At 38.3% G+C, this 27212-nt stretch overlaps 1 protein-coding gene across 4 annotated transcripts; it reads left to right on the top strand.

The window, feature by feature from the left end:
- The first annotated feature begins 7894 nt into the window (after window positions 1–7894).
- On the top strand, window positions 7895–27212 carry LOC140945703 (uncharacterized). 4 transcript variants are annotated; one of them, XM_073394742.1, is made up of 11 exons: window positions 7895–8428; window positions 10620–10729; window positions 12505–12649; window positions 13494–13591; window positions 13892–13928; window positions 14254–14288; window positions 14501–14576; window positions 23162–23196; window positions 23787–23886; window positions 25386–25420; window positions 25643–25699. In XM_073394742.1, the coding sequence occupies exons 1-11, from the start codon at window positions 8041–8043 to the stop codon at window positions 25682–25684; spliced, it is 1101 nt and encodes a 366-aa protein (XP_073250843.1). In that variant the 5' UTR covers window positions 7895–8040; the 3' UTR covers window positions 25685–25699. The 4 variants fall into 4 exon arrangements, with proteins under 4 accessions (XP_073250843.1, XP_073250842.1, XP_073250841.1 ...); XM_073394739.1 differs by lacking the exons at window positions 7895–8428; window positions 10620–10729; window positions 12505–12649; ... (2 more) ...; window positions 14254–14288; window positions 14501–14576 and adding exons at window positions 18980–19633; window positions 20493–20542; window positions 21131–21245; ... (1 more) ...; window positions 22212–22248; window positions 25929–26048 and having other exon boundaries at window positions 25643–25719; XM_073394741.1 differs by lacking the exons at window positions 23162–23196; window positions 23787–23886; window positions 25386–25420; window positions 25643–25699 and adding an exon at window positions 25929–27212 and having other exon boundaries at window positions 7896–8428.

Below are 27212 nucleotides of genomic sequence, written 5' to 3'. Positions count from 1 at the left end.
TCTGATCCAAAAATCGCCTATTTTCGCTGTAAAGTCCATCGCGCTGCATTTTCCAATAAATATGAAGCACTTATCTTGTACCGATAGTTAGCTTACGCAAAAGGAGGGCAGAAAGAAGAGGACGGCAAAACGTGTGTGTGTTACAAACGTGACAGGGTTATTACTTGCGTGTTTTGTCGTGATCTTCATTTATAGCCTTACTGTGTTCCGGGACCTGTTTCTCGAAAGTCCCGGTAACTTTCGGGCCCGAAAACACACATTCAAATCGAACTGTAAAGAACAAGAGCGTGGGTCCTGGCTAGCGTACTACTCCATTTCGTTTTATTAACTGATAGTTTTATCTATTAGATACAAAGCTATTGAAACCTCTATCTTCCATGTAAACAACAGCTTTACGGGCCCGTTAATTATCGGGACTTTCGAGAAACGTGTCCCTGGTCTTTCACCGAATGATCTGTTTTAGGGGAGTTGAAGTTTGGCGGAAATTGTTTTTCAAGCATGACATTTTCACGCTTGGCTTGTCACACAAGGTTTGCCGTTCCCTTTGCCTTTCTATTGCGTGACTTCAGTATTGTTTCATGCTGAACTGAGAATCAAGCCTTTCATAGAGGTCACGGAAGAGGAGATTTAAAAAGACGAAGAGGGTAGAGAAGGAGAGAGGGGAAAAGGGGTGCCATGGAGCTCTGAGGACGAGTTGTTTAATTAGCTATAACGAAAAAATGTCCGGCCTTAGCCCTGAAAACAACGGCATGTGTCTTTTCAGAAGCCAACGACGATAGAGCCAGAATTGAGGTTACTCATTCGTGTCTCCGGACGATGAATGGCCTATCCTATCATCGCTTTCTTATCCTTTCGCTCGTCTTTCTCCCTAGAAAAGTTAAATTCTCAGTTTAATTCATAGAAAAGAACGTTCATGACAAATAGGGCGGCGAAACTTCAATGAAAAGGCGCGAATATCCCAACTCGTCCTCTTTGTCAAATGTAGGCGAGCTCTCCCGGAGTTGAATTCTTTAGAAAAACTATCCAAGTTCAAAGAGAGAAAGGCATAATTCGTCATTCTTTTCAAGTTACAAAGTGTGCTGCGCGTGTAAATGTTGTTGTTTTGCTAACCTAAACCTATTGCGTTTTTGACGTTCTGGTTGCCTTCGTGTCATGTTAAACTCCCTAATTCTGATAACCGAACAACTTTATTACTACTATACAAAAGACAGTACCTGGACGTTTTAAAGCGAAAATAGACGATAATGGAAAGTAAGGTTTTGATACTCTACCTCTAAAATCACTTGAAAAGCCATTTGGTTGTAACCGTGTGAAGTTTTCCGTTCTGACTGTAGGGGAAAGGAAACGAAGACGGCGGGAGAAGAGATTGTGATTTTATTAATGACATATTTAATAATTAATTGGGTTAATATATATAATTGCAATGCTTATCATTCGCTCATGTCGAGTATGGTTTCAGCTATAATCGATTTTCGCAAACACGTTATTTGCATCGGAGGTTAAGAATTTATATTTATGTAAAATAACGAGAAGAGTTTTATAAGAGTTTGTTCCTCAGAAATCTGTATACTAAGCTTCGGTTGCGAAATAAAATGATCCCAAGACCAAAGAGATTTTTTTCTGTAATGGGTGGGTCAGTTTTGTGCTTTGCCTTCACCGGGATGTCTCCTGGATATGGGTTTTCAGCCAAAGGCGACAGGAAGCACTTTCTTATATGGCCCATACGTCGATATGCTACTGGAGAGAATGATTGATTTTTTTCCCTGTCACCGTGTCATTGGCAGACTGAAATCACCAAACACCTCATTTTCAGATACTGACTTCTTTGTCAAACGTGAGTGACGCCGTGTGTCCTTTTTTAAGTGCGAAAAAGTTTTTTTCTCTTTTTTTTTTAAATTTCGCTTTGTTTGCATGATCAAATCACGTTGAAATAACTTTTGACTTTTCAATTCATGGCTACTCTCTTGTACTAGTTCATAGTTTCCATGTTCACGATTTTTAATCTTAAGTTTATTAGTGAAATATCCACGGTTTCACTTTTCAAGAAAGCTTTTTTCTTAAGACAAACCTTATACACAGGTAAAATGGTTTGCAAGGTAAACCCAGTACTGTACCCGTCTGTAGAGAGGTTTTTTACAAGGTCATTGACTGTATTCATCTTTTCCATTTCCCGAATCTGAATTTCACATTTGTATTATTCAGTTTTGTGTTGAAACTGGTTCCACTATTTTAAAGATTCATGCCAGTCTTCCTGTGGAGGCCCAGTTCAAAGGTCGTTTATAGGCACGCAATTCGTGCTAAGCACACTCGCCAGTCAATGGATCCATGGTTTCCCGACGGGAAGTTCTAAAACGCGGATAGATGCAGACACTGACCTCTATTTACAGTTTGGCGATTGTCAAAAGCCTTTCTATCAAACTACGGAAGTCCGGTGACCGGATTTAAAGCTGATAGTAGTAAACCTTGGCCAATCTTATTCGTCCGGTAACTTACGGGTGCTGCTGGTATTGTCTATACTGATTCAAAATCCATTGAATAAGCTACGGAAGTCCATTACATGGCTGAGCTTTTTTAGACTTTTTAAAAACCTCTTTTTGCACTTGATGTAATGTTAATAATAAATTGCTTGTTGACACCCATTTTTAGGGTGGCGATTTTGGAGTGAACGCTTATACAGTGAAATACATCCAGTAGGCATGGAGTTAAACATTGACGGAACATACAGCGGCTTCGTCACTGTAGCAGCAAAAACAAGAACATTAGATTAGAGAGTTTTTAAGTAGATCTTGTTTAGGGAAATTGTAGTCGTAGGTGGTTCCATACAGCAACAAGGCCGATATCTATAACAGCAAATATATTCCATCTAATTACTGAGCCTTTTAATGTTACCGCCAAGAACAGTTTACAGATAAAGAGGAACTTTGAATTAGAACTGATAGATGGCTTAATTAAGACATCATTTCCGATCGGTTTAATTCAGGACTGTTCGGTAGAAGATGTCTCAAGTCAGACAAACCCTTTTTCGTAAGTTCACAAAATTGTGGCTACTTGGCGTTTCTCTGTGGTAGTTTTCAACAAGTCTTGTCTTAAAGCCATCTTATTAAACGATAAATGCATAGAGCAGTTTCAAAGTTTAACTTAATTATTAAAACTCCGACCTATGGAAAAACGAGGTCCTGATTTTTAAATTTGCAAAGTGTAAACAAGATCACCCGGAAGTACGCACCACGAAATGAGCTACCACTGTACAGTCCACAGACCCAATCAACAGTACTGACAATTAACAAGCTTCCCAGGCTTGTATTTCTAACGGAGATTTTAACTCGAGAGCAATGAAAAGAATCTCCTCTTTTAGATTTATCTTCTCTAAATCGGTTTTCCGGTGCTAACAATCTGTACGCGGCTTCATTAAGCTTACCTTTCAAGTATCGTGGAATATTTTTGGAAAGATCTTCCGTCAACGTGGTCCTTTTGAAATCTGATTTGTTTCAGTGCAAGGGAATATATGAGCAACTTAAAAGAAGTCAGTGTAAGGAAAAAGTACGAGGCGTAGCCGAGTGAAGTATTTTAAAAGAGAATTTCGAGTCTGCAGCCAAACAATATAGAGACAACTACGAAAAATATAAGAAACTGCAACGACCACGGCGACAGCGACGGCGACGGCAAGGGCCAACGTCTAGAACACAATGGGTCGGTTATTTATACGAAGTCTAACTTAGGCCGCGGTTTAGGAAATCATTGGACCTAAATATCATTTTCTTAGTGGGTTAATTTAAGAAAATACGTGCATGCTCTTCCAGTCTACGCTTTGTGCTTTACTGAAATTGTGCACGATAAATGGTGTTTAGATATATAAAATCGTTGGGCAAACTGAATATGGCTTAGATCACGGTTCTGTTACTGCACGGGCTAAACTCCGTTGATGTAATTGGCGCAATGGGTTTTATGAGCAAAACAACAATTCTGTATATACTTGTATCACCCTTAATGTAAATTTCTGCGCCGCAAAATGCATAACTTCGACGTGAAATGGCCAAATTTTGAGGTTACTTGAGAACGGGAACGGCAAGGCGATAAACTATCTCTGTCTGAATTCGGTCCTGTCCTTACACTTCCAACCTAACTTCACTATTTTCAACTACCTGGGTGACTTAGTGTTTGGGCAAAAAAGTTTCAAAGGAGGCGAAGTCTATTTTTAACGACGTTTTCATTGGCGTTGCCGTTGTCGGATCGTAAGGTCCCTAATAACAACATGCGCACTCAGTGTTTTGCAAGTTAAAAGCGACCATTTATTTAAAGATGAAATACCACGGCCAGAAGCAAAAAAAATTAGAAATTTACCTATATCGACTTAATTAATTGGGATAAGCTTTAAAGGAAATAGAGCACAAATAAACGCCTATCCAAATTTAAATTTAACCCTCAAAGTTTATGAAATAGTCGTTGGAGACTGTAAGCCATTATCGTATGAAATCGTGCGACATATATATAGACCATTACAATCATTGCAATTATTACACTTGAATCAGCCAATGCGCATCTATACCTTTTCACTCTGTGCAATTAAGTGGATCAATGAACCGCGATAATTTATTTATGAAATGTCCAATGTTCTCACGGAAGTTGAATTCAAGGTTATTTTAACTTAAGGTGTGGCGACGTAATTCATAGGGTGTGTTTAAGCTCAAAAGGTGAACCTTATTCTTAGAATACTATCAGATGTGCTTGCACAGCGTCTCTAAATTGCAAACAAGGACATTCTTTGTTTTACGAGAAATGTTTGCTTAAACTTTGACATAATTAAAAAGGAAGCCACTATTCAGTTTATTAACTTGCTGAGTGTTACACCAACAAATTTAGGAAATAACTAATTATACAGGACTTCCGTTCATGCGTAGCCTTTGTTGGCGACTTAATGTTTTCGTGTCTGGTAGAGTATTTTGTTTAGGCCCTATATTGCTGTCTGTTGAAGTCACTCGTTTATGAATTGAGGGCATTAGTATTTGAAGGCCGCAAAGCAATGCTCCTAGAGTTAAAGAATAGGTTAAGTTATATATTCATAAATGATAGTTGCTCGAGGAGGTGTGTAAAACCTGCCTATTTAAAACAATAACATTTCCTGCCCATTATTAGAGATCCACAGCTCCTAGCTATTTTGGAATCAATTCATTTTGTTCGCAAGAACAAAGATCCAAACCATATTAGCCACTGACTAGCCGGTTCGATGAGAGAACCAAAATCAATGGGGGTGTAACTATGATTAGTACCCTGGATCCAGAGATTCTCTTGATTTTTCTCCCGCGTGTGTCAAGAAAAACCTCTCGGACCAGGGTAGCCGATTAGCGTTATTTCCCATTTTTGTTGTGTTTATTGTTTAAACAGATAACAGTTTAGCGTTTAACATTTTCTGCAGCTGAGCCACAAACGTTCGAGGTTCCTAAGTTCTATGTGCGTTAATGAATTGAATCGTTTATAAACCCCAAGTTACCCAAACCAGGCCCTTGTCCGAACCTATCGACAGGCCACACATTAAGGAATAATCCAATTACTGGCACTTCCCTCTCCCGTATGCGACGATTTCACTTGAAAAACCGAGGATTCCATGTCGGGATTGAATGATAACTCGTCCTGCACTTGCAATATCTACCTCTGTATATACCCTTTCGCCAACCAAAACCAGCCTCCCGTTAACTACCTATCCGTATCTCCCAAACCATTCCCTCAAGCAGGTCATTTGCACAAATAGCGTGCAATGAAAACAGGATACGTTTACGATCCACAGCGCCGCTACGATAATTTATGCAATACATCTTTTCGCTGAACAAACCGTAAATCATTTCCGTAGATCATTGACTTCCAGCTATACAATTCTACTTTTCAAGAATCGCTGTTTTTCATTTTAAAAGAATACTTAAACCTCCTGTCCTCGCACTAGGGGGGCATTTTTAAGATAATATAATATATATATATTTTTTGTAGTTCCGCCTCGCTCTTTGTGAATTAGGGTCGAATTAGGGGCCAATACCCCTTGAGGGGTGAATACTGAATATTAAAAAAACTCACGCAGTTCTTAGAAGTTATTCTTAACTTAATTGACGTCTAAACTCCTTTCCTCTAATGCCTTTTTTGATTTTTCCAAGGTGGAAAAACGTGTGTATATCCCGTCTAGCTGTATTGATAACATACCCAACAAACAAAATGTTATGTACCAGACGAGAACTTTGCATATCTAATTTAATACAGGCAACGAATTTTGAACTTCCGTGTCCTCAAAAAAGCCGAACTAACTATACGCTTGTCTTGAGTTACTTCTCTCTCTGCGACTAAGGGAAACGTAATGCACAATTTTGCAAGGTTTCTTTATTAGCTTTTTAGGTGTTCTTTCAATTGTTTGTTCTGATCAAGCTCTTCGTAAAATTTCAAGATCGTATTCTCCTCAAATCCTCAAAAATATAAAGCATAAGGAGGCATTAAGCGTAGCGTAGTTCTAGTCTACTTTTTTATCTGAGGAAAAATATTTTGGAAAAATCACAAAACTTGACCTGTGGCTGTATCATCTCCAAATAACAACAAATATCATTAGATGGTAATTGGTATGTCGCTGTAGGTGCAGCACGCATCAGTCTAGCTAGGAAACGGAAGTTGTTCGTACACGTGGAATACAAATCGACTTTCCCTGTTCGTATCAGATGGATCGAAAGCTAAAGACGAAAGCAAAACAACCTTTATCTGCTTTAAAAAAATGCTTCATTGATGATAGATTTAACTAGGATTTATGTTTCTTAATGTCAAAAACGTTACCCGGAAAAACAACTCGTTGTACACTGAGTGTTTATACAGTGTAACGAAGTCTCGCACCATCGTGTCACGCTTTCGAACATTTCTTGGATTGATCGAAAGGAATAATTTGTTTCTTTCATTTCTTTCTTGTCAGTTTCTATGACGTTTTAAAGCTTTCAATTTCTTATTTGCATTTCGTTTTCTTTGCGATTAAAAATCGTCATTTTATTCTGACATGCTAATAAATACACATTTTGATATTTACATATTTTCAACGTAATATCCTGGAGTCACTGTTTTAAATTTAGCTCGTTACAGCGTGAAATGTCACGAGTCCACTTACGTTTTATGTAACCAGTTGTTTTCGAAAAACAACCCTCTGACTTCACTACATGGAGAACGTTAAACAAGAATTAAAAGGGAGGTACTATTACTACTTCTTTTTGCACAGCGATCTTAAAATTGCTTTCGTTAATTAGAATTTATTATACTAATCGAAAACTAGGATCATACCCGAATCACATGGCATAGGGTGGGACAATTTCTTACCTGTCTTGTACATAATTTAGACAAAAGAATTCTAAAATTAGTTTTTCTCGGTATTTACCTTGCCTTGTAGCACTGAGGTATTTTACAAGACGTGAATTTTTGTATTATAATTCCACCATATGTTTTCGTTTGCTTTCGCGTTCAAGGTAACGCACATGAAGTTCTTTCGTTTTCTGTTGAAGCGTCAAGTTTTCCGCTTCAGTTTTCTTTTCCATGTTTCACTTTTTATCATCGATTCTACAAGATAACGAAACTAAAACTGGCCAAGTTTTGAAACTGATTCATTGCTTTTATTAATATGCAAACGCAGCATAGAGTTTGCCGACATTTGATAGAAAAATAATTAGTATACTGGACATTTTGTAAGATAAAATGTATTTAGGTTCAAAAGTCTTGAGAATTACTTGACACACCCTAGTTACAACCGATCTAAATTCGTTTCAGATCATTGTGTTTTTGCCGCGAATGCGCTAGCTTTTGATTGGTTGCCAGTGACATCACAGTTCCCGGAAATACTCGGGGACTCCCCGCGCGTCACGAACTGGCTGAAATAAAAGACGTCTGATCAAAAAGGAAAGCTCCATTCATTCGTTACTCAGTCAGCCAGCCAGCAAGAAGTTCCTCTCTTCTAATCTGCGACAAAAATTTGAGATATTCCTACTGCAGTATTTTTTTTTATAACTCGACTTTTGAAGAGAAAATCAGTTCGCGATGCCCGCGGAGAAGATGAGACTACGCGCATGGATCGAACAACAAGCAGACAGCGGCAGGCTTCGAGGACTTCAGTGGGTAGATCGCGATAAAGGCATCTTTAAAGTCCCGTGGAAACATGCTTCCAGGCAGTGTTGGTCCGTGGTCAAGGATGCTTGCGTCTTCGAAGCCTGGGCGGCGCACACCGGCCGCTACAGACGAGGTATCGACAAGCCAGACCCGCGAAGATGGAAGGCTAATTTCCGCTGCGCCCTCAATGCTTTGCCGGACATTCGTGAGCTTCCGAATCAGGGCATCGCGCGTGGGCAAGATGCATACAAAGTGTACCAGATTATCAGGAAAAACGACAAGAAAGATTCTGGGCAGTCGAGACGCGGACAGAGTAAATGTGAGTATTTCAAACGGCCTGACCAACACAAGATCGACTTCTAAGGCGACTTGCGCTAACACAAATATAAACAACGAAACTATCTGAAACGCTGATGAAATCAATTTTATTAACTTATTCATTATTCAGAGTAGTTGTTTGCCGCTCGCACATAGTTAAAAAATTGCCTTGCTGCAAATTGGAAGAGCATAAATCAACAGTATGTACCCTACACCAAAGGTTTTGAATGCTCGAAACCTTCCTTATGCATAAACCCGTGACCCCCTTGTTCTCTATCCTTAACGGATTAGCACGTAAAATAGCCATAACAATATTTGAAAAAAGGCAAAGATCATCTGTAATTCACTCATGTTGTAGCAAAATCAATGTTTCTACTCAACCAAAATGCAGTGCCGAAATCAACGAGCAATATTTGCATCAGGCGATAACTGCGCTTTAATTCTAAGAAAAATGAATACATGCGGATGTTGGACATTTTCCCAGAAAAAGACCTACATGACGTAATTTGCATATATGGTGGGTCGCTTTTGGAAACATCAACGTTTAAAGCGGGATTTCTCACCCAGTTTAAAGTTTTCAGGGATGTTAAATGTCGGTTTCCTGTTTTTATTACTGCGCTGGAAAAATTGGACTTCCCCGGAATATTTTTTCAACGAAAATCGCAAGGTTGATTAGGGCGTGGTTTCTGTAGTCGCACCCTATAGTAAAGCAGCTTGGGACATTTGTGGATTCAGCATTCAAGCTTGAGAGTTTTCATTAAAAATGCGCGACAAACTACGATTTTAAAGCTTGTTTCAGCTAATGCATAGATCCTAAATGAAACCTTGCAAATTTTTTCTTTTAGCAACTGCATAGTACACGGCGTCCATAACGCGCACTCATGTTTCGACAAGAGAGGGTTTTTTTTGGTTTTGACTATTCCAAGAAAGCGTCATGCTAGTTTGAACATATTAAATCTTTAAACCAAGACATTGCATTATCGCATAAAAGCTAAGTGTTGCTTTAGGCACTTGCGACAAAGGTTCGAAAGTCTTGAAGAATGTTTCGATCTTATGCAAAGATAAGATTGGATCATAATTGGCAGAACATAAACATGGAAATGGCCAGTCTATTCAGTGATTCTTTCTGATAATGGATTTTGCAATTTCAGGAATGACATCGCAGTAAATTCTCCAAACTAAAGAATTCGTAAATTACCTAATCGGTGATCTTAAATGAAACACGGTTTTCTGCAAATAGTGTCTGTATCGTATGAAGTCTTTTTACCATGGAATTCAATAAGATAAGCGATGTTGTGCCATCTTTTTCAGATGGAGTTTGATCATGTGAACTAAATCTTTCTCTATGGCCACTTGCCGAAAGTTTGAACGCTCACAGTATTTCGTTGAATTAAAATATTTAAGAATTTTACTTGTTGAAGTCAAGATTGCGAAAATCGATTCTGTTTGGCAGTGTGCAAACAAGAAGATTTTAATTCGAAACTGGGAGTTCAACTCCACAAATTCGACAAATTCAGCAAATTTGTGCGATAGGCCACAAAAAATTCGAATTCCTTTGCAGAGAGCAATCTGTATTCTGGCCGGAAAAACAAGGAAAAACTATGCCTTGCGGAGGAATACCCATATCGAGGAGGATATATATCACGAGAAAGAGTTTAAAGTGCAAGGCGGAACTTCGATACTGACTGCTCGTGTTGGCTGCTGAGTCATGCCCGGCCGCAAGGGGTGCAGCAGCCACCAGCTCGCAACTAGTTTATTTTGTTTTCTTTGCTACCTTCCAGTGAACATCGTGTGTTCGTACAAGAGCGCGGTTGTTTCTAAAAGTACACTTTTATTGAAGACTAAAGTTGTGGGCGCGTTTGTAAACGAAACGTCTCCGCAAACAAAAAAAATGGGTTGCTTTGTCTCTTTAGAGATATAGTACATTAAAGAAAGACGAACGTTTATCTAGTGAGGTTTTGTCTGTGTATCTACTGCGATGAACATAACTGGCCCGGTACAACCCATCGACGCAAATAATTTAATCGGTTTGTCTCAGAATGTAGTCAAGGGTCACTTATTGCGCGGTCTTTTGCGACATTCCGACTACTTCAGGCTCTTAGAACACAGACTTAAGACCTCGGCTATAATTCCTGTGGGAAGTCAATCTTGACTGAGTTTGAGTAAAAGTCAGTAATTGCTTTCTTCTGCAGCAAACGCCTCAACGAGTACAGTGGTTTCTACATCAACTTCAAGAGAACATGCTAGTTCAAGAAAGTCCGCAAGAAGGGACCAAGAGGAATCTGTCAAAAATAGAATTGCTGTAAGTAGATACTGTTTCATATTGGCTACCAGAAAATAAAATCAGTACAATTGTTAATTTCATTAAGACGAAGGTTGCAGCTTGGCGGAAAATGAATGCTGGCAAGGCCCTTACATGGGGAACACTATTATTATTTTATTTATAGTTGCACGCAGGTTTTTAATGGAATACAGGTAGCGGAAATTGCTTAAACCATTTGTTTCCCATAAATGGGGAAATAAACATTAAAACAAAACTTCAGGAAAATAGCCAAACTACTTCCAGAAAAAGTTCCGTGTGATTACCATGAAATACCCTTCTTAATATAATTAAATCTAAAGGATTTTATGCTACAAGTAGGTATGAGGAAATCGTTAACACTGATAGAATGATGAAATGATTTAAGTGGGACACCTCGCTTTTTTTCCGGTATGATTGAGGCCGCTTGGCAAAATATTAAAGTCATCTTTAAAGATTCAAACTGAAGGAAGGAAAGCCAAGTTAGTTTTGAAAAGCAACAACGAGTGAATCAGGCTTAAATGTTTTTCGCTTTGTTAACCTCTCGCTCTGTCAATTATACCCCTCGCATTTCAGTTTGTGAGATCTTTAAATACCATAAAAACAACATAAAACCAAGTTCTCCTTAGGAACTTATCAGACAATCCGCAGTGCGTTAGTGAAAGGCGTGGAAAGACATAAAGTTAGGCGGTGTGAATGTCAGTTTATCCAGTTAGATAACACTGTAAACTGTAAGCTCAGATATTATTTCTCAGAAAAATATTAAATAAGTTTTCAACAGAATTTAGAAAACTTACTGTTAAACTTTCGAACCAACAAAAAGGTTAGAAAACCGAAAAAGAAAAACGAAAAGCGCCTTCTGTAAGCTTTAATGTGTTGTCACTTTATTCACTGACAGGGAATACTGAGTTTGTTTCAGGTAGCAAAAATAGCCCTTGCGTTTAAGCGAGTGACGTTTATATTACCAATTTTGCTTTGCTTCGGTCCGGTCACAGAACATTACATTTATGAATATATTTGCTTCATTGCTTCATTTGCTTCATTAATCTATCGACAGTTGTGTTTAAAAGAGCACGGGCATTTTCCCATGATAAAATGAAAATAAAATGTTGGCCGTTCCTTTCTGTCGCTGCCCAAACCCTGTACTTATATTTGAGAGTGATCTCATTTGTAATACATTCGTATAGCGTATAGTATTCCTATCGTGGTGCCGATTTTTTGTTGTTGCTTAGCCTAAAAACAATAAAAACTTTATGCGGGCGAATGCGTCACTGGTTTTTCGGTATACCACAAATGAACCCACAGTGAAAGTAAACTTTCAGCTACTTGCTGGTCGATATTCTTAGTGCTGTAGTCTGATTGTGAACAGGATAGTCAATTGAGCGTTTTCAATCACGCGTGCCAACCAGCTATACAAATGTATTGGAAACTGAAGAAGGTTTTTATAGAAGAAAAAGGTTCCACTCTCAACAAACATGGCCCACGTTTCATTGTTTTGGGACACCAATACGGCCGCTGTGACGTCATGTATGTGAAAACGTTTCATATTGAAAAAAAACAACAACAACGTTTAGTAGTACTTATTGTTGTTATCAATGATGAGTGAAACCACAACAGGCGGATATTTCATATACATTATTATACCAATACCTTCAGGTTTTCTTTTCGCAGTTGATTATAAGTTGCGTCTAACTGCCCGGCTTCATTCAGGGACGGGTTCAACTATATAAAATTCATGTATATACATCACTGAAACCAATACTATTTCCTTTATTCAGGAACCACCGAGAAAGGCTCCATATTATCCACTTGGTAGCAAGCCCTTTAGTGGGTTTGGTTTCTGGCCAACATTTCACTGGCCTGCCCACCTATTGGATCATGATTACATGAACACATGGTTCGATCCGAGACCTGTGATGGAAGGTAATGATATATCGAAGGTTCGAGTCTTTTGCAATATGTTTAGCTATATTTTGTCTTTCTTCGGCCTATCGTAAATTACTACTTATAACCCCCGCCCCTCCCATCCTCTAATAAGGCCCCCAGGTTACACGCCCCTGGAACCAAAAAAAATACATCCGATATATCCTCTGATATAAGAAGGCCCCCTCCAAATGCTTTAAAAAGAATTCGATTTATCATGACGTTTTGAAGCTAAATTAAAAACTCGTAAATGCAAAACGTATTTTGATTAGCACTGCTATAGCTTGTTTCGAAGCGCTGTATCTATTCCGGTTAGAAGGTGAAGTCCCTCCGATTATCAGCTCTTCTAAAACCCCTTGCCAAGACGTTTCCGCTCAAGGCTTGTAAGCGTCCCTTTACAGTAAATTACTTAATAAGGACTATCGGAGATTCCCCGTGATGACGATTATTTGCAGTCTGTCTTTTTTGAATACAGTGGTGGATCTATGTATGGTGGTGGAAGGAGGGGAAGGAAGTTTGGTGAACGATCCCCTTAGTGTCACTTTTAAACCCAAGCCGAGGTCCAAGTTTACATGATGTGAAACATTAATTCTTAAGATCAATATTTTCCTTATCGCCACACGCTGCATTATTCTGGTACTGTCAATACTAACAGTACTCAGCGCGTATCTCACCCGTAAATCTGAAGTCTCTGACCTGAGTTCTGAAAAGGTGTTGGCTCCTGGGAGAGCCGATCAATATTTTCAAACATTTTAATGTTGTTCTCGCCAGATCTTTGATATCGATGTTTGTGAAGTATCTATAATTTTTCAGTCTTTATGCATTCCTTTTCTTCTTATCTCAGACAAAGGAATTATGGCCCAGCCAGATATTAAACAAGAACCGTTGTCTCCCACTGATAGAATCTTGCCATCATGTTCTCAAGAAGGTGAAATGGAAGAGGTAACTTGTTGGATGTTTTTTTCTTGAGAAGTCAATATTTCTACCAGTAGTTAACATTCCGAATGAAACAAATCTTAGCTATTAATGGCCTGTATGCGGCAAAATTTCCACTTTCTCCGGATGGTTTGTCGGATTTCTAAAGAAAGTCCGCATTCCATGAAGTAGATCGCAGAATTATTCCTCGCTAAAAAATAAGCCTTTATAGGTTTCTCTTTTTGCATTTTGAATAAATATGTCTTGTTTATACTATACAGTTCTTTTAAAATAAATATTCACTCGTGTGTTCTTTCAATCTTTCAGAGTTCCCCAGAAGTTGCCAAAGTTATTGTCAAGGAAGGTGAGCGTTTCTTTAATTTAAGTGTTCTTAGAAGCAAATAATATGAAGTTCTCTCAGATAATGGAATTGCTGTATGCAATCTCGAAGAAAATGACAACTGAAAAACACTTTAATTTTAAAAATTAGAAATCGCACATTCGGCTTAATAATATACTTGTTCCCTTATTGTGGTTACCTCCCGACCTGTTCCTCATAGTGCTCTTATTTCGATGAAATTAGTCAATGTTCAAAATAACTTTTGTAAGAGTAACATGCAGTACATTTCAAAAGGCTTTATCTCATAATAATAACTTGATAAAAAGGATTTTTTACTTATCCTTTGCAGAGGATGAAGTTCCCAGCGACCAAGAAATCATTGACGTAAGTTTTCCAGTTAAATGAGTTTCGACTCAAATCAGAGTTAGAAAGGTGCTTACAATAAACTACTTTCAGTAATCTCTACGTACGTCTCAATTAAAAAAAAACTACTACTAGGCCAAAAATAAATTGGAATCCGTAAAGCATGATCCCTTTTTGTTTTAATGTTTTATTGTGTTGTCTTTCTTGACATTGAATTGTCCTATTGTTTATAGCTTGTGGACCAAATGTCAGAACAAAGCAATTCGTCTTATGAAGACTTGGACGCGATAGAAGCAACCAGTGAAGAAGGTAGGATATTGAACAATTTATTTTCTAGCCCGGAACCGTGTAACCGTGGTACCCATAGAGAAAGAAAGATCAGCACAAGAGATCATGACATAAAAATAAAATGGAAATAAAAGTTTTAAATTAGTTTCAACTGTTATGAGGTTAACCAAATTTAAGGTCTTAGTCATGTGAAAGGATCATTAAAAAGTTTTAAGTAACTGACAAATTGTGGCACGAAACAGCTATTTGCGACTAACAATTTTACGTTTAGCGACCGAAAGTTTAAGTTGAACGCCTCGGTTACGATTACGATTACAGATTAACCCAACTGGGCCTACGAGATCCTATCGATCTTTCACCTGCGTAGATATAGCTTACTTTTTTATGATGACGAGTTTTTCCTTTTTTCAGTATTTAAATAGTGAAACGTCCCTGATCTTTCGTTTTGCTTCTGTTGTATAGATTTTACAGAGAGTCCACCCAAAGCTACTATGAGGCCTCCACTGCGGCTGGTCATAAAGACAGAAGACTCTTCCGGTTATGGGAACGAGTATGCGACTTCGCTTCCTCTTACACCTGACTCTACTAGGGAGATTTTAAGTGTGATCAGCAGGTGCTGAGTAACCGTTCACCGTCCTTTTCAATGGCCACTTTCAGTAACAAGTCTTTTGAGTTATCAAAGCATTTCTTCTTTTCGGTAAAGTAAAAGATATGGCGGTTCAATTAAATTGTTCTAAGGACAACGCTGTGTCGACGGAGAGAAGGAACATTACGGACATGAATTTTGACATCATCCCGGGTCACTGGCACAGTTGTCTGGGCAGATTGACCACAGGAGTTTTTACCGCCGTCGCTGGATGGCCCAAGGCCGTGTCCACACTAGTCCAGACGTTTGCGTTTACGTCTTAGTTGTGTTCACACGAAAATGTTGTAACGATCATCGTTAACGCTCTCCAGAAATGATAAGCTTGTAAACGCGGGTAAATATTGTTCTCGTGAAAAAAGACTCGTATGGACATAGGTTTGTTAGAAACGTCAAAAATGACCGAGGCAAGAAATTTGCAGCAAGGAAGAAGTCAACGGAATAAAATTCTGTTACGTCAACTTAACCAATTGTTACCCATATACTGTAAACAGTAAGGTTAACAACAGTAATGCAACAGGTCATACGTGGTAATGGACTAGTAAAAAGATGTAGATAGTTAAGATTTACCCGTTTATACTTAGTTTACTTAGTCTCTACTTAAGCCCTGCAGTAAGGGAAGCAAGACGTCCGTTAAGTAGTTTAACAATAAAAAGTTTCCCATTCTTTTTCAAGGCAACTTAAAGAAAAGAGGTTTTCTTTGCAGCTTGGTCTCCAGTTCTCCCACAATTTCTTTTCCAAATAACGTGGTCACGGTTTAATCTTGGGCCGCCACTTGTAAACTGTAATCACCAACATCATTGTCGCAAGCGTGTGTTGCTTACTGAGTAGTTGAGCCTCTAATGTTGTATATAATTACATGACGAACAAATATCGTTTTCATAAAATAGCGTTTCATTAGGAAAATTAGATTGCATTTTGTTTCTTAACAGTTTTGTAAAGTAACTTTGACTTCATACAAGTTTTAAAAGAGTAAATTTCATGAGTAGTAACATTTCTAAAAGAAGTAACAGTTAGTCAGATTAGTTTAATAACGACAGTGTGTTGTTAGAGTTACTATTGAGCTGGATAATATATTATTAAACATTATTTTTGGTGGAAAACCCCTTAATTCTTTATAAAAACAAATAAATGAAAAAAACAATAAAATACATAACGCAAAAAAAAATATTACCGAGTGTAATGTTGTCGTAGCCCGTGAGAGAAACGAAAATTAATAGATAAGAACATTTAGTCCGTGATGATAAAAACACGGGAATAGAGAGAAGTTTGACGTCACGTTACCATGGTAGCACTATTTCTTGATGACAACAAAACCAACGACAACGGCGACGGCAAGGAGAACGGCAAAAAAAATGTTTATATTAACAAACAACACCTTAGCACGTGCATCACGCGACACTACGACATGAAACTTCCTAATTTCACGAGCCCGCTTTATGGACTAGGCGAAAACAACAAAAAATGGTCGCTTTATTTTTCTAAACATAGATAACGATACTGATAGATACGGTCCCAAAGAAAATTTCGCCAAGATTTGCCAAATTAAATGAAACTGAATAAGATCGGTGAAGTTTGAAATAGTGCGAAAAGAGTTTTAAGTGACTTTACCGGTTTGCTGTCATCCAAAAAAATTGCTACCATGACAACGTGACGTAACGACTTCTCTCTATTTAGACACCAAAATGTCGGAATATCATGCATGGATAAACCTTTTCTAATCTTATATAGTCTAATTTTGGAATTTCGTTGTTATAGCCGCTCTACGACCTCTACTAGCCACGATTTGTTTAAAGTGATTACTTGAACCGTGAAATAGGTCGTAGAATACTACGCACTATTAGGCTCTAATTCTATTGTCTTCTTTTGTTAACCTCTCGCTGTTTTGCACTATTCAGTATCTGTTTCACGGGTCAAGTAAAATCACTCTATCACAATATTCTGACTATTAATTTGAGTCACAGCACGCGCTCATTCGTTCCGAGTTGAAGGAGCTTACTAGGTGGCTGAGGGGCTCAAAAAGCAATTTTAAAACTTTCACAACTACGAGACTAAGAGGTGAAAAACAATATTAAAAAAACATGCACAAATTATTGCTGTGTCGGAAAGCCGTGTGAAACTGGGATTTTTTACGAGGGAATTGCTGATAGAAGATAAAAGAATTTCAACAAGTTTTTTAATCATTGAAGCATTAGTTTCGTATTATTTTCAGGTTGCATAAGATTAAGGCAGGAAACGGGGGATTCCCCGAATTTTTTTAACGAATCTTGTCATCTCGCATAAGTTAATACTCGGCCACACCTGTCTCCAGCTGCCGATTTTATGTCATTGCGCGCATTTTTTGTCGTTCTTAATTTATCTGTGATGTTAAGACTGATAGAAAAACGTTTGGTCTTCTAATTCCTGATCAAACTGGAATATGAAAATATTAGTCTCTGTAGAGAGATGAAAATTGGATATAATGCAGTAGGAGCCACAAACTCACATGGGAATTTCGCTTCCTAAAAAATCAAAATGTTACTTTCCTTTGGGAAAATAGTCCAGGCTAATCAATCGTTTTTACAATACTTTGAGTTAGTTAATTGACGGTGTATGTACACCCTGTTCGCGAAGAATGCATACGAAATTAAATTGAAAATTCTCGAAAATTCGACAGTATCAGGGTTAATGATTATTCTAAAAATATGTTATGTCTACTGAGGCCCCCTGGAGGCCCAGTCGACTTTAGAGCAACGCAAACAACTCAGAAATTTACATTTCAATGTTTACATTAATCATTTTTTATTTTCTCTTTCTTTCTTTTTTCGAACAGTTTCTTGACCAATTTATTTGATTTCCGCCGGAAAACTCTTTTTCTCCAGCGTTTTAAAGGCCGCTTTAATCAGCCTAAAAATTAAGTGGGGTTAAAGATCATTGCTTCAGGACACGCCAGAAAAGTAAAAATAAAATGGTAAAATAAAGCTGGAGAAATATGCTCATAAGGCAATAAATAAGTGATGTACCAGAATACTTCACATTGTAACTAATAAAAGCAAGGAGGCGTCAGAAACAGGGGATTCCCCTTTCCAGTCTTTGACAAGTTCGCGTTATTTCGCGTTACCGAGTATTTCAGTTGATCTACTCAGTCTACTGTTACCGATTCTGCTGTTTATTTCCATTTACGGTGTTTATAACTGATTCCTTATATTCAGTATATTTTAAGCTTAAAGATATGAAAGTATTTTATATGAAATGCACTGAAGGTAGCCACCTGTATTAAACCAGCTGTACACGCCATTGCATTTGAAGCAAATGCTTGAACGACGCGTATTAAATTTAATCAGGGAACAAAAATAATAAGGGATTTACATATTTTCTGGCCGCATGTGAAGAACTTTGACACCAGGAAGGAATATTTTTAATAACAGTAAAATGATACGTGCTTTTTTAGGGGAGGGCATAATTATTTATGTCTCAAGGAAAACAAAAACAACGCACTCGTAGTAAAAGATTGCGTCACGTCTGTATTATTTGCCTGCAATTAAGATTTTTCCCGGTGAAACATTCCGTAAAGGGTTATTTTTGAGTTAGCCCCATAAGATATTTCCTAGTTAAAGTAATAATAATCGAAAAGAAAAATTTAACACACGAAAAACATTCCAGTTGATGCGACTGATACCTGCACCCAGGATGTTATTGTTCCGTGGATAAACCAATAAAGTGGAGAGGGAAAAACCCCTTTGCAAAGGGAATTTTCCCTTTTGGCAAAAAAACAAATAGATCATATGAAGACTGTATATTGGGTGGGCCATACTTGGAAACATTCATTTTAAGAACGATCTACAACTGTCGATGCGTGCAAATCATATCTGAGTCTTTATAGATCCTTACACAGGTTTAAGACAGGCTTTTTCCGAGTTTTCATTTTCGATTGGTTGAGTGAAAGCGCACAGACGCCGATTAAATTGAGATCCGTTTTTTCTTAGAAAGATCATTTCCAAGGAAATATTCTGTTGTCGAATTTCACCTCGATAGAATCACCTAAAACAAATGATAAACGAAATGCACGACTACTGCAAACCGGCGGGAACCAGGAGATTGCGTTTTCGAGACTGGCTCAAGCAGAAGCTTGACAACAAAGAAGGTGCGGAATGGATCGACCGAAGCCGTGGATTGTTCAAAATTCCTTGGAAACACGGATCGCACCGCCTATGGTGTGTTCGTTACGACTGTGAAATTTTCAAACAGTGGGCTATTTATTCTGGAAAATACACGGAAGGAATCGATCGCCCCAATCCCAGCAAGTGGAAGACGAATTTTAGATGCACGTTAAATGCGCTCCCTGATTTTCGCGAAGTTAGGGAGAAAAGTTGCCCGAGAGGAAACGAGGCGTATAAAATTTACATGATGAAAAGCAACGACTCAAAAAACGAGCGGAAGACCACTGGAGAAAAACGTAAGTCCTTAGAAAAGTAGAGGCTATATTTTCGTAGAATTTTAAAACACACCACACAGCTTCAGTCAGAAAAATGCAAATTTCACACCCGAGAGCGCGGACCTTGGAGGAGTCACTTCAAAATCACATGACTACAAAACATTCAAATGTGTTTTGACGCATTACTCCAGTTTAGAGTTCAGTCTTCATTCTGGTCATATAAAAACAATTCGAAAACTATCCATAGCTTACTCCGTTTCTCGTTTTTAAAAGACACCCCCCCCCCCCCCCCCACCCCGCGTCAGAAATACTCCTGTTCTAGAAACTGAAGGGGAGACTTAGTTTTTCACTTGCATATTTTTAGATACTATCTAAAGAAAAAACTTAAATTTATTTATTTTATTTCTTCTAACCTTCTGCCCAAAATAGACGGATGTGGTTGTTGTAAAAACAACAAGCTATTAGAAAAAAAGAGATAGACTCGCGGGAAGTACAAAAACCTGCTTGCCAAGCAACTTTGTGGTTCACACGACTGAAAACTTGGAAACATAGCAACTACTGATCAAAGCTAAAGCCGCACCCTACATCCTGACCACACCCTTTAGCGTAAAACAGGGAAATTAAATAATAAATTATTACCATTTTAAGGAAAGTTCTCTGGAAAGAAGCTACGGAAGAGAGAATACTTTTAAAAGCGTCAAACCTCACAACATGCAACTAAACCCAATACGCCTTGCTTCCAAATCAGTTACACAAATTTCCGAACTAGCTAAGAGGTTTGGTTTATGATACTACGCGCGGGATAGAACATTCATGCATATACTTTTTTATGTACTTTACTAGACAAACTATGAGCACTTTCGATCTTTTAAATCTGCAGCATCTACACAGCAATCGCTTGATCTGCTGACGGATAAGGAAATAGTTCAGGTAAGTATTGCTGGTGTCTTCCATTTAAATACTGAACTCACTCGAAAAAGAGCTTGTCTCGACCAAAGCACCGTCCTAAATAAGCGCCGCATTTGCAGCCCACTTATCGACATTTTTGTTCCAATATAATACAAATTTGTTGAAAATCCTGTAATTCATAGAATCAATTTCAAAATTATCATCTGATAGAACTCCAAGTTTATAATTTATAATGTAATGTATTAAAGATTGAGAGAGCATAATTGTTGTTGAGTTAACCCTCTGACGTACAAGGGGGGGGGGGGAGGATTCCACCCCCCCTAAGGTTTTTCTGAGTTTTTTCCTAGAGGATAAAACGTCAGCACCTGATATTTTCAGTAGCTGTTCTTTCATCCCTCGCGCGAATTGTGAGTCAAGTTCAGTGATGGTCAGTTTCTATGGTTACGAGATATGATGTCATAAGTAGCAGGTGGTCAAGCCATTTTTGAGTGAAAGTACACGTTTTTTCGACTTTTTCAACAATAAAATATTGTGTTATTTCAGGTAGATGACCATGCCTGTTGAAGCACCACAAATTTTCTTGTGACCCATATTCTGTTATTTTTTTAGCTGTTAGATGACATGAGGAGTTCCGTTCACTCGACTGAGAAGCAGGCTGCGCTATCGCGTCGCCCAATTTCAGCTTTCCCGGCATTTGAAACTCTCGTGGTTGACAGATCAAAAGGTTAGTATGCTTCTTCCAAATATAAAATACATTATACATCTTGCGGCCGCTTTTCCACTAAGGCCACTGACGTTTGTCCTGGCGTGTACATCAGGGGTCCCAGTGGGGTCAACTTGCCTACGGCTTCTTCCCAGGCCTTCTCGGTCAATGCACTTCGGAGACGTATCCGAGACGAAGGGTCAAAAACTCGCTCAGATCACGTGACCCGAAACGCGTGAGCCGTTACCTTTTTTCCAATCCACGAAAAGGTCCCCAGAACAGATGCTTCCTCCATTACAGAGAAATGTTCGTTTTTGTGTTGAAACGCTTTAAACCCGTCTTACAGAGGTTTACTGCTTGCTTTTTATAGAAAATTTCCCTCACGTCGCATTTCACGCTACGCCTTGGCTCTTGGCGGCTTGGAATGCGATGGCGGTGGACAAGTTCGTTCCGAAACCAAAGAAGGAGAACGACAAAGGCGATGAAAAAGACGACGGGGATGAAGATTCATTTCACGCATTTCACGCTACGCCTTGGATCTTGGCGGCTTGGAATGCGATGGCGGTGGACAAGTTCGTTCCGAAACCAAAGAAGGAGAACGACAAAAGCGATGAAAAAGACGACGGGGATGAAGATTCCAGTGGAAAAAAACCAGAGAAGCCTGAAGATAAAACATGTGATTGGACAGCTAGACTTCGAGCAGTAAGGACAACCACTTGCCGTCTAATAGACAGTAGAGTTCAGAAAGTCAGTGAAGCAGGGTCCGATGAATTACTGCTGTCGGGACTGTCGCATTCTAAACTCCCACTAATGTAGACAAAATTCGACATAAAGCCGTAATCGTTGGTCATGGCTTAAGATTAGAAAATATTTATGGGATCCTTGAAGTTTTTAAAATGACTACGGCCGATCATGACAGACCCCTCTCTGAGACATTTTAAATAACGTACCGGTCAGAAATTGATGCAAATACTTTTGATCTTTCAGAGTTCCCCAGAAGTTGACAAATTTATTGTCAAGGAAGGTGAGCGTTTCTTAATTTCAATCTTTTTAGGAGCAAATACCGTAAAATTCCGAAAATAAGCCCCGGGGCTTATATTTTCAGTTCAAAGGCCCTTTTTGAGGGGCTTACTTTTGAAGGGGCTTATATTCGGAGGGGCTTACATACGGAGGGAAAACTGCGTTTCAAAATCGGCTAGGCTTATCATGACTTGGAGGGAAATTTGCGTCTCAAAATCGATTGGACTAGCTTATAGTTGGAAGGAAATTTATGTCAGTAATTTGTAGAAAGGTTTTACTGAAACTCGCCTTGAGGAAGTAGACCTTTCTAAAACGCAGCCATGCAAGTACTTTGTCTATATGGACCGAGGAAATTCAAGCCGCGAGTGGAGAGTACTGTGAACTACGCAAACAGCAATAAGCTGTTATAACACTTTCCAGACTTTCTGACTGCAATCATTTGGCACACGTAATATTTTCTTTGGCAAATCCCAAAAGTTTATATGTTACTGTACCGTTATTGCTTTATTTTACTTTGTATTTGAGGGTAATTTCCAAGTACAACCCCTCAGGGGCTTATATTTGGAGGGGCTTATGCTTGGAGGGGCTTATTTTCAGAATTTTACGAATTTTTATAGAATCTTATTTTATTTGCCGGAAAATAATTGGTTCATTTCAAGGAATCTCAAAGAAAAGCACAACTGAAAAACACTTTTTTAAAAATTAGAATTCGCCGACTCGGCGTAACATACTTGTTCCCCTTTTTTGGTCACCTACAGGCCTGTTCCTAACAGTACTTTTATTAGCATGAGACTGGAAGTAAATTTTTTGACTTATGGTTCTAGTCAATGTTCAAGATAACTTTTGTAAGAGTAACATGCAGTACATTTCAAAAGCCTTTATCTCATAGTAATATAAACTTGCTCTATCCTTTGCAGAAGATGAAGTTCCTAGCGACCAAGAGATCATTGACGTAAGTTTTCTAGTTTAAATGAGTTTCGGCCGAACTAAACGGCTAGAGACGTGCTTACAATAAACTAGCTACATGCAGTAATCTCTAGTAATCTCTCTTACACCTTCCGCGAGTGCGCACCAATTGGGGCAAGCAAAGTTTCATTTTTCACCGTCTAAGGCCTGGCACAACCTAAACAATGACATTAAAAACAGCAAATCATTGTCCTTCTTTAAGGCAAAGCTTAAAACTTTGTAAATAATGGCCTATCTAATTGTTAAACTATGAAAATAAGTTTTATGTGTAAATATCAGTTTTTAGCTCTTTTTTCAGTTTTTAATTTTTAAAGTGGGAGATTTTTTTTATCAGTTTGTCATTTATAATTTGCAGTGCCCTCACTGAAAACCGCTAAGGCGTGTGGGCTCCTGGATAAATTATTATTATTATTATTATTATTATTATTATTATTATTACGTCTCAGTTAAAAAAAACTACAACTAGGCAAATTTTAAATAAAATGGAATCTATAAAGCATGATTTATACCGTTGTTTTTGTTGTAATGTTTTATTGTTTTGTTTTGCTTGACATTGAATTGTTTTACTGTTTATAGCTTGTGGACCAAATGTCAGAACAGAACAATTCGTCTGATGTAGACGTGGATGGGATAGAAGCAACCAGAGAAGGAACCAAGCAACCAAGCAACCAAGAAGGTAGCATATTACAGGCCTGTAGGGAGGAATGGGGGTGGGGGGGCGGTGCGACGGGTGCGCTCTCACCTCCTCCCTCACTCACAGGCCACAGAGGTTCACTTTTTCGTTTTTGTTTTTGTTTTTTAGCAAAGTTATAATATGTATTTATAAAAGCGGTTCAACAACCTTACGGGTTTCTTTTCATAGTTTTCAGAATTGTTATTTTAATAGTGAGTAGGAGATTTGACATGCTGGTCCCAGCTCTTTAGCGTTGCTTGCACGATATTGTAGCTCCTATTAAAGCTACCCTACTCTTGTAAAAAGTTCCACTGCCACTCGGCCAAGAGTGTTGCTTGCATCGGTCAACCCCAAGCCTTTTCATTTAAATTAGAATTATGCTAGTCTTACGACTGGAGCGGGATAAGTGTCATCATCCCTCCTTTTGCCGTGACAACTGCTACATAGGGAGTAACATAGTTTTGTATTTTTGTGGCGAAAGTGGTACAACCGTTCTGACTGGGTTAATGTTGACCTTGCGCATTTATGAGGGCGTTTCATTTATCACTGCCATCAACTGGCTCAGGCTAAGCAGCCAGTTACAAAGGGTGGATCTCGGGTACACTTGTGCTTGAAGGAGATGAAGGAATTAATCGATCCATTTTGTACAGCCCTTTGTTTTTGAGGACAGTTTAAAATATCTGCCGTTTCCCGTGGCCAAAAAGTAATATCTGCGGTACAAGGGAGACCCTTCGCTTCACTGGCTCTTATTCACATCTATTATCTATTTATACAATGTTATTTTTATACTCATCGTTTTCCTATCTCGGCCCGCAAATAGCAAGAGCTAGACGAGGCGGGTGGTAGTGGAAAGGTTACAGCAGTCAATCATAAATAATAAATTAAAAGACACTATGAAGATTATATTAAAGCAAACTAAATAAACTATGCGGATAAATAAGAATTACAGAAAAACAAGCTAGAGTTCAATACAAAATAGTCTTACGGAATGGATCTATAAGACAAGTGTACTAGAGTGAAATAACCTATCAATTATTAGTGCATTAAGTCGTGGTTGTAGAATTTGCGATTTTTTTTAGCAGAATGGGCACTTCAACCTAATCAACCTCTGCATTCCATCCTCTGCTTCCATTATCGAGAGCAATAAGTCATAAAAATGTTTTTTAAAAGTTCCTTTGGAGAGTTGACGAAATTCGTTGGGAATTGCTTTCCAAAGTTTAGCTCCAAACCTGGAAAAACAATCGAAAGGAAGAAGTTCTGAAACGGAAGTCCTGATGTGTTTCCTAAGAACCACCCAAGGAAGTTTGAGTTTAGGACACTACTGATAGATCATGATGATCAGCAGCCAAACGAAAGCGAATTATACGGATTTACAACTTTCTTCCTATTTTTTTTCTAACAATGTTCAAAATAACTTTTGAAAGAGTAACCTGCAGTACATTTCAAAAGGCTTTTAATCATCTCATAGGAATAAAAGAGTGTTTTTCCTCTATCCTTTGCAGAAGATGAAGTCACTGGCGACCAAGAGATCATTGACGTAAGTCTTCCAGTTTAAACAGGGAGTTTCGGCCGAACTAAACGGCTAGAGACGTGCTTACAATAAACTACATTCAGTAATCTCTATGTGCCGTATGTCTCAGTTAAAAAACTACAACTAGGCAAAAATAAAATGGAATCCGTAAAGCTAGATACCTTCGTTTTTGTTTTAATGTTATATTGCTCTGTTTTGCTTGACATTTAATTGTTTTGTTGTTTATAGCTTGTGGAACAAATGTCAGAACAGAGCAATTCGTCCTTATGAGGACTTTGACGGGATAGAAGCAACTAGTGGAGAAGGTAGGATATCGAGCCATGTATTTTCCAAGAACCGTATAAACGCCTCAGTTACGATTACGATTACAGATTAACCCAACTGTGCCTACGGGATTCTATCGATCTTTCACCTGCGTAGATATACCTTACTTTTTTTATGATGACGAGTTTTTCCTTTTTTCAGTATTTAAATACTGAAACGTCCCTGATCTTTCGTTTTGCTTCTGTTGTAGATTTTACAGAGAGTCCACCCATAGCTACTATGAGGCCTCCACTGCGGCTGGTCATAAAGACCGAAGACTCGTCCGGATATGGGAACAAGTATGCGACTTCGCTTCCTCTTAAACCTGACTCTACTAGGGAGATTTTAAGTGTGATTAGCAGGTGCTGAGTAACCTTTCACCGTCCTATACAAAGGTCACTTTCAGTAACATTCCAAAGCATTTCTTCTTGTCGCTAAAGTAAAGATATGGCGGTTAAATTAAATTGTTCTGAGGACAACGCTGTGTCGACGGAGAGAAGGAACATTATGGGCATAAATTTTGGCATCATCCCGGGTCACTGGCACAGTTGTCTGGGCAGATTGACCGCAGGAGTTTTAACCGCCGTCGCTGGATGGCCCACGGCCGTGTCCACACTAGTCTAGACGTTTCCGTTTACGTCTTAGTTGCGTTCACACGAAAATGATGTAATGACCATCGTTAACGCTCTCCAGAAATGATAAGCTTGTAAACGAGGGTAAATATTGTTCTTGTGAAAAAGACTTGTATGTACATAGGCTGGTTAGAAACGTCAAAAATAACTGAAACAAGAAATTGGTAGCAAAAGAAACTCAAGGGAGAAAAACGTCTGTTACGTCAAGTTAACCAATTGTTACCCATATAAACAGTAAGGTTAACAATTATAATGCAACAGTTCTTACGTCGTAGTAGACTAGTTAAAACTGGAGATGTAGATATTTAAAATTTACCCGTTTAAACTTAGTCTTTACGTAAACCCTGAAACAGGGAAGCAAGACGTCCATTTCTAGTCAATAAGGTTGTATAGTTTACAAATGAATAGTTTCTTCTTCACGGCAGCCGAAAGAAAAGAGGTTTTTTTTTTGCATCTTTGTTGCAAGATCTCGCTCCATTTCTTTTCCAATAACGTCGTCTGTGATGGTTTAATCTTGGGCCACCACTTGTAAACTGTAATCACCAACAGATGAGATCAGATGAGCCTCTAATGTTGTATATAATTACATGAAGAACAAATATCGTTTTCATAAAATAGCGTTTCAACAGGAAAATTAGATTGTATTTTGTTTCTTAAAAATTAGGAAAATAAGTTTGACTTCATATAAGTTTTAAAAGTATAAAATTACATAAGTAGCAACATTTCTAAAAGAAGTAACAGTTAGATTAGTTTAATAACGACAGTAAGTGTGTTGTTAGAGTTACTATTGAGCCGGATAATTTATTATTAAACATCATTTTGAGTGGAAAACCCCTTGATTCTTTATAAAAACAAATAAGTGA

The sequence above is a fragment of the Porites lutea genome, chromosome 8 (assembly GCF_958299795.1).
Source record: "Porites lutea chromosome 8, jaPorLute2.1, whole genome shotgun sequence".
Lineage (NCBI taxonomy): Eukaryota > Metazoa > Cnidaria > Anthozoa > Scleractinia > Poritidae > Porites > Porites lutea.
This window is presented reverse-complemented; position numbering and strand designations above follow the sequence as displayed.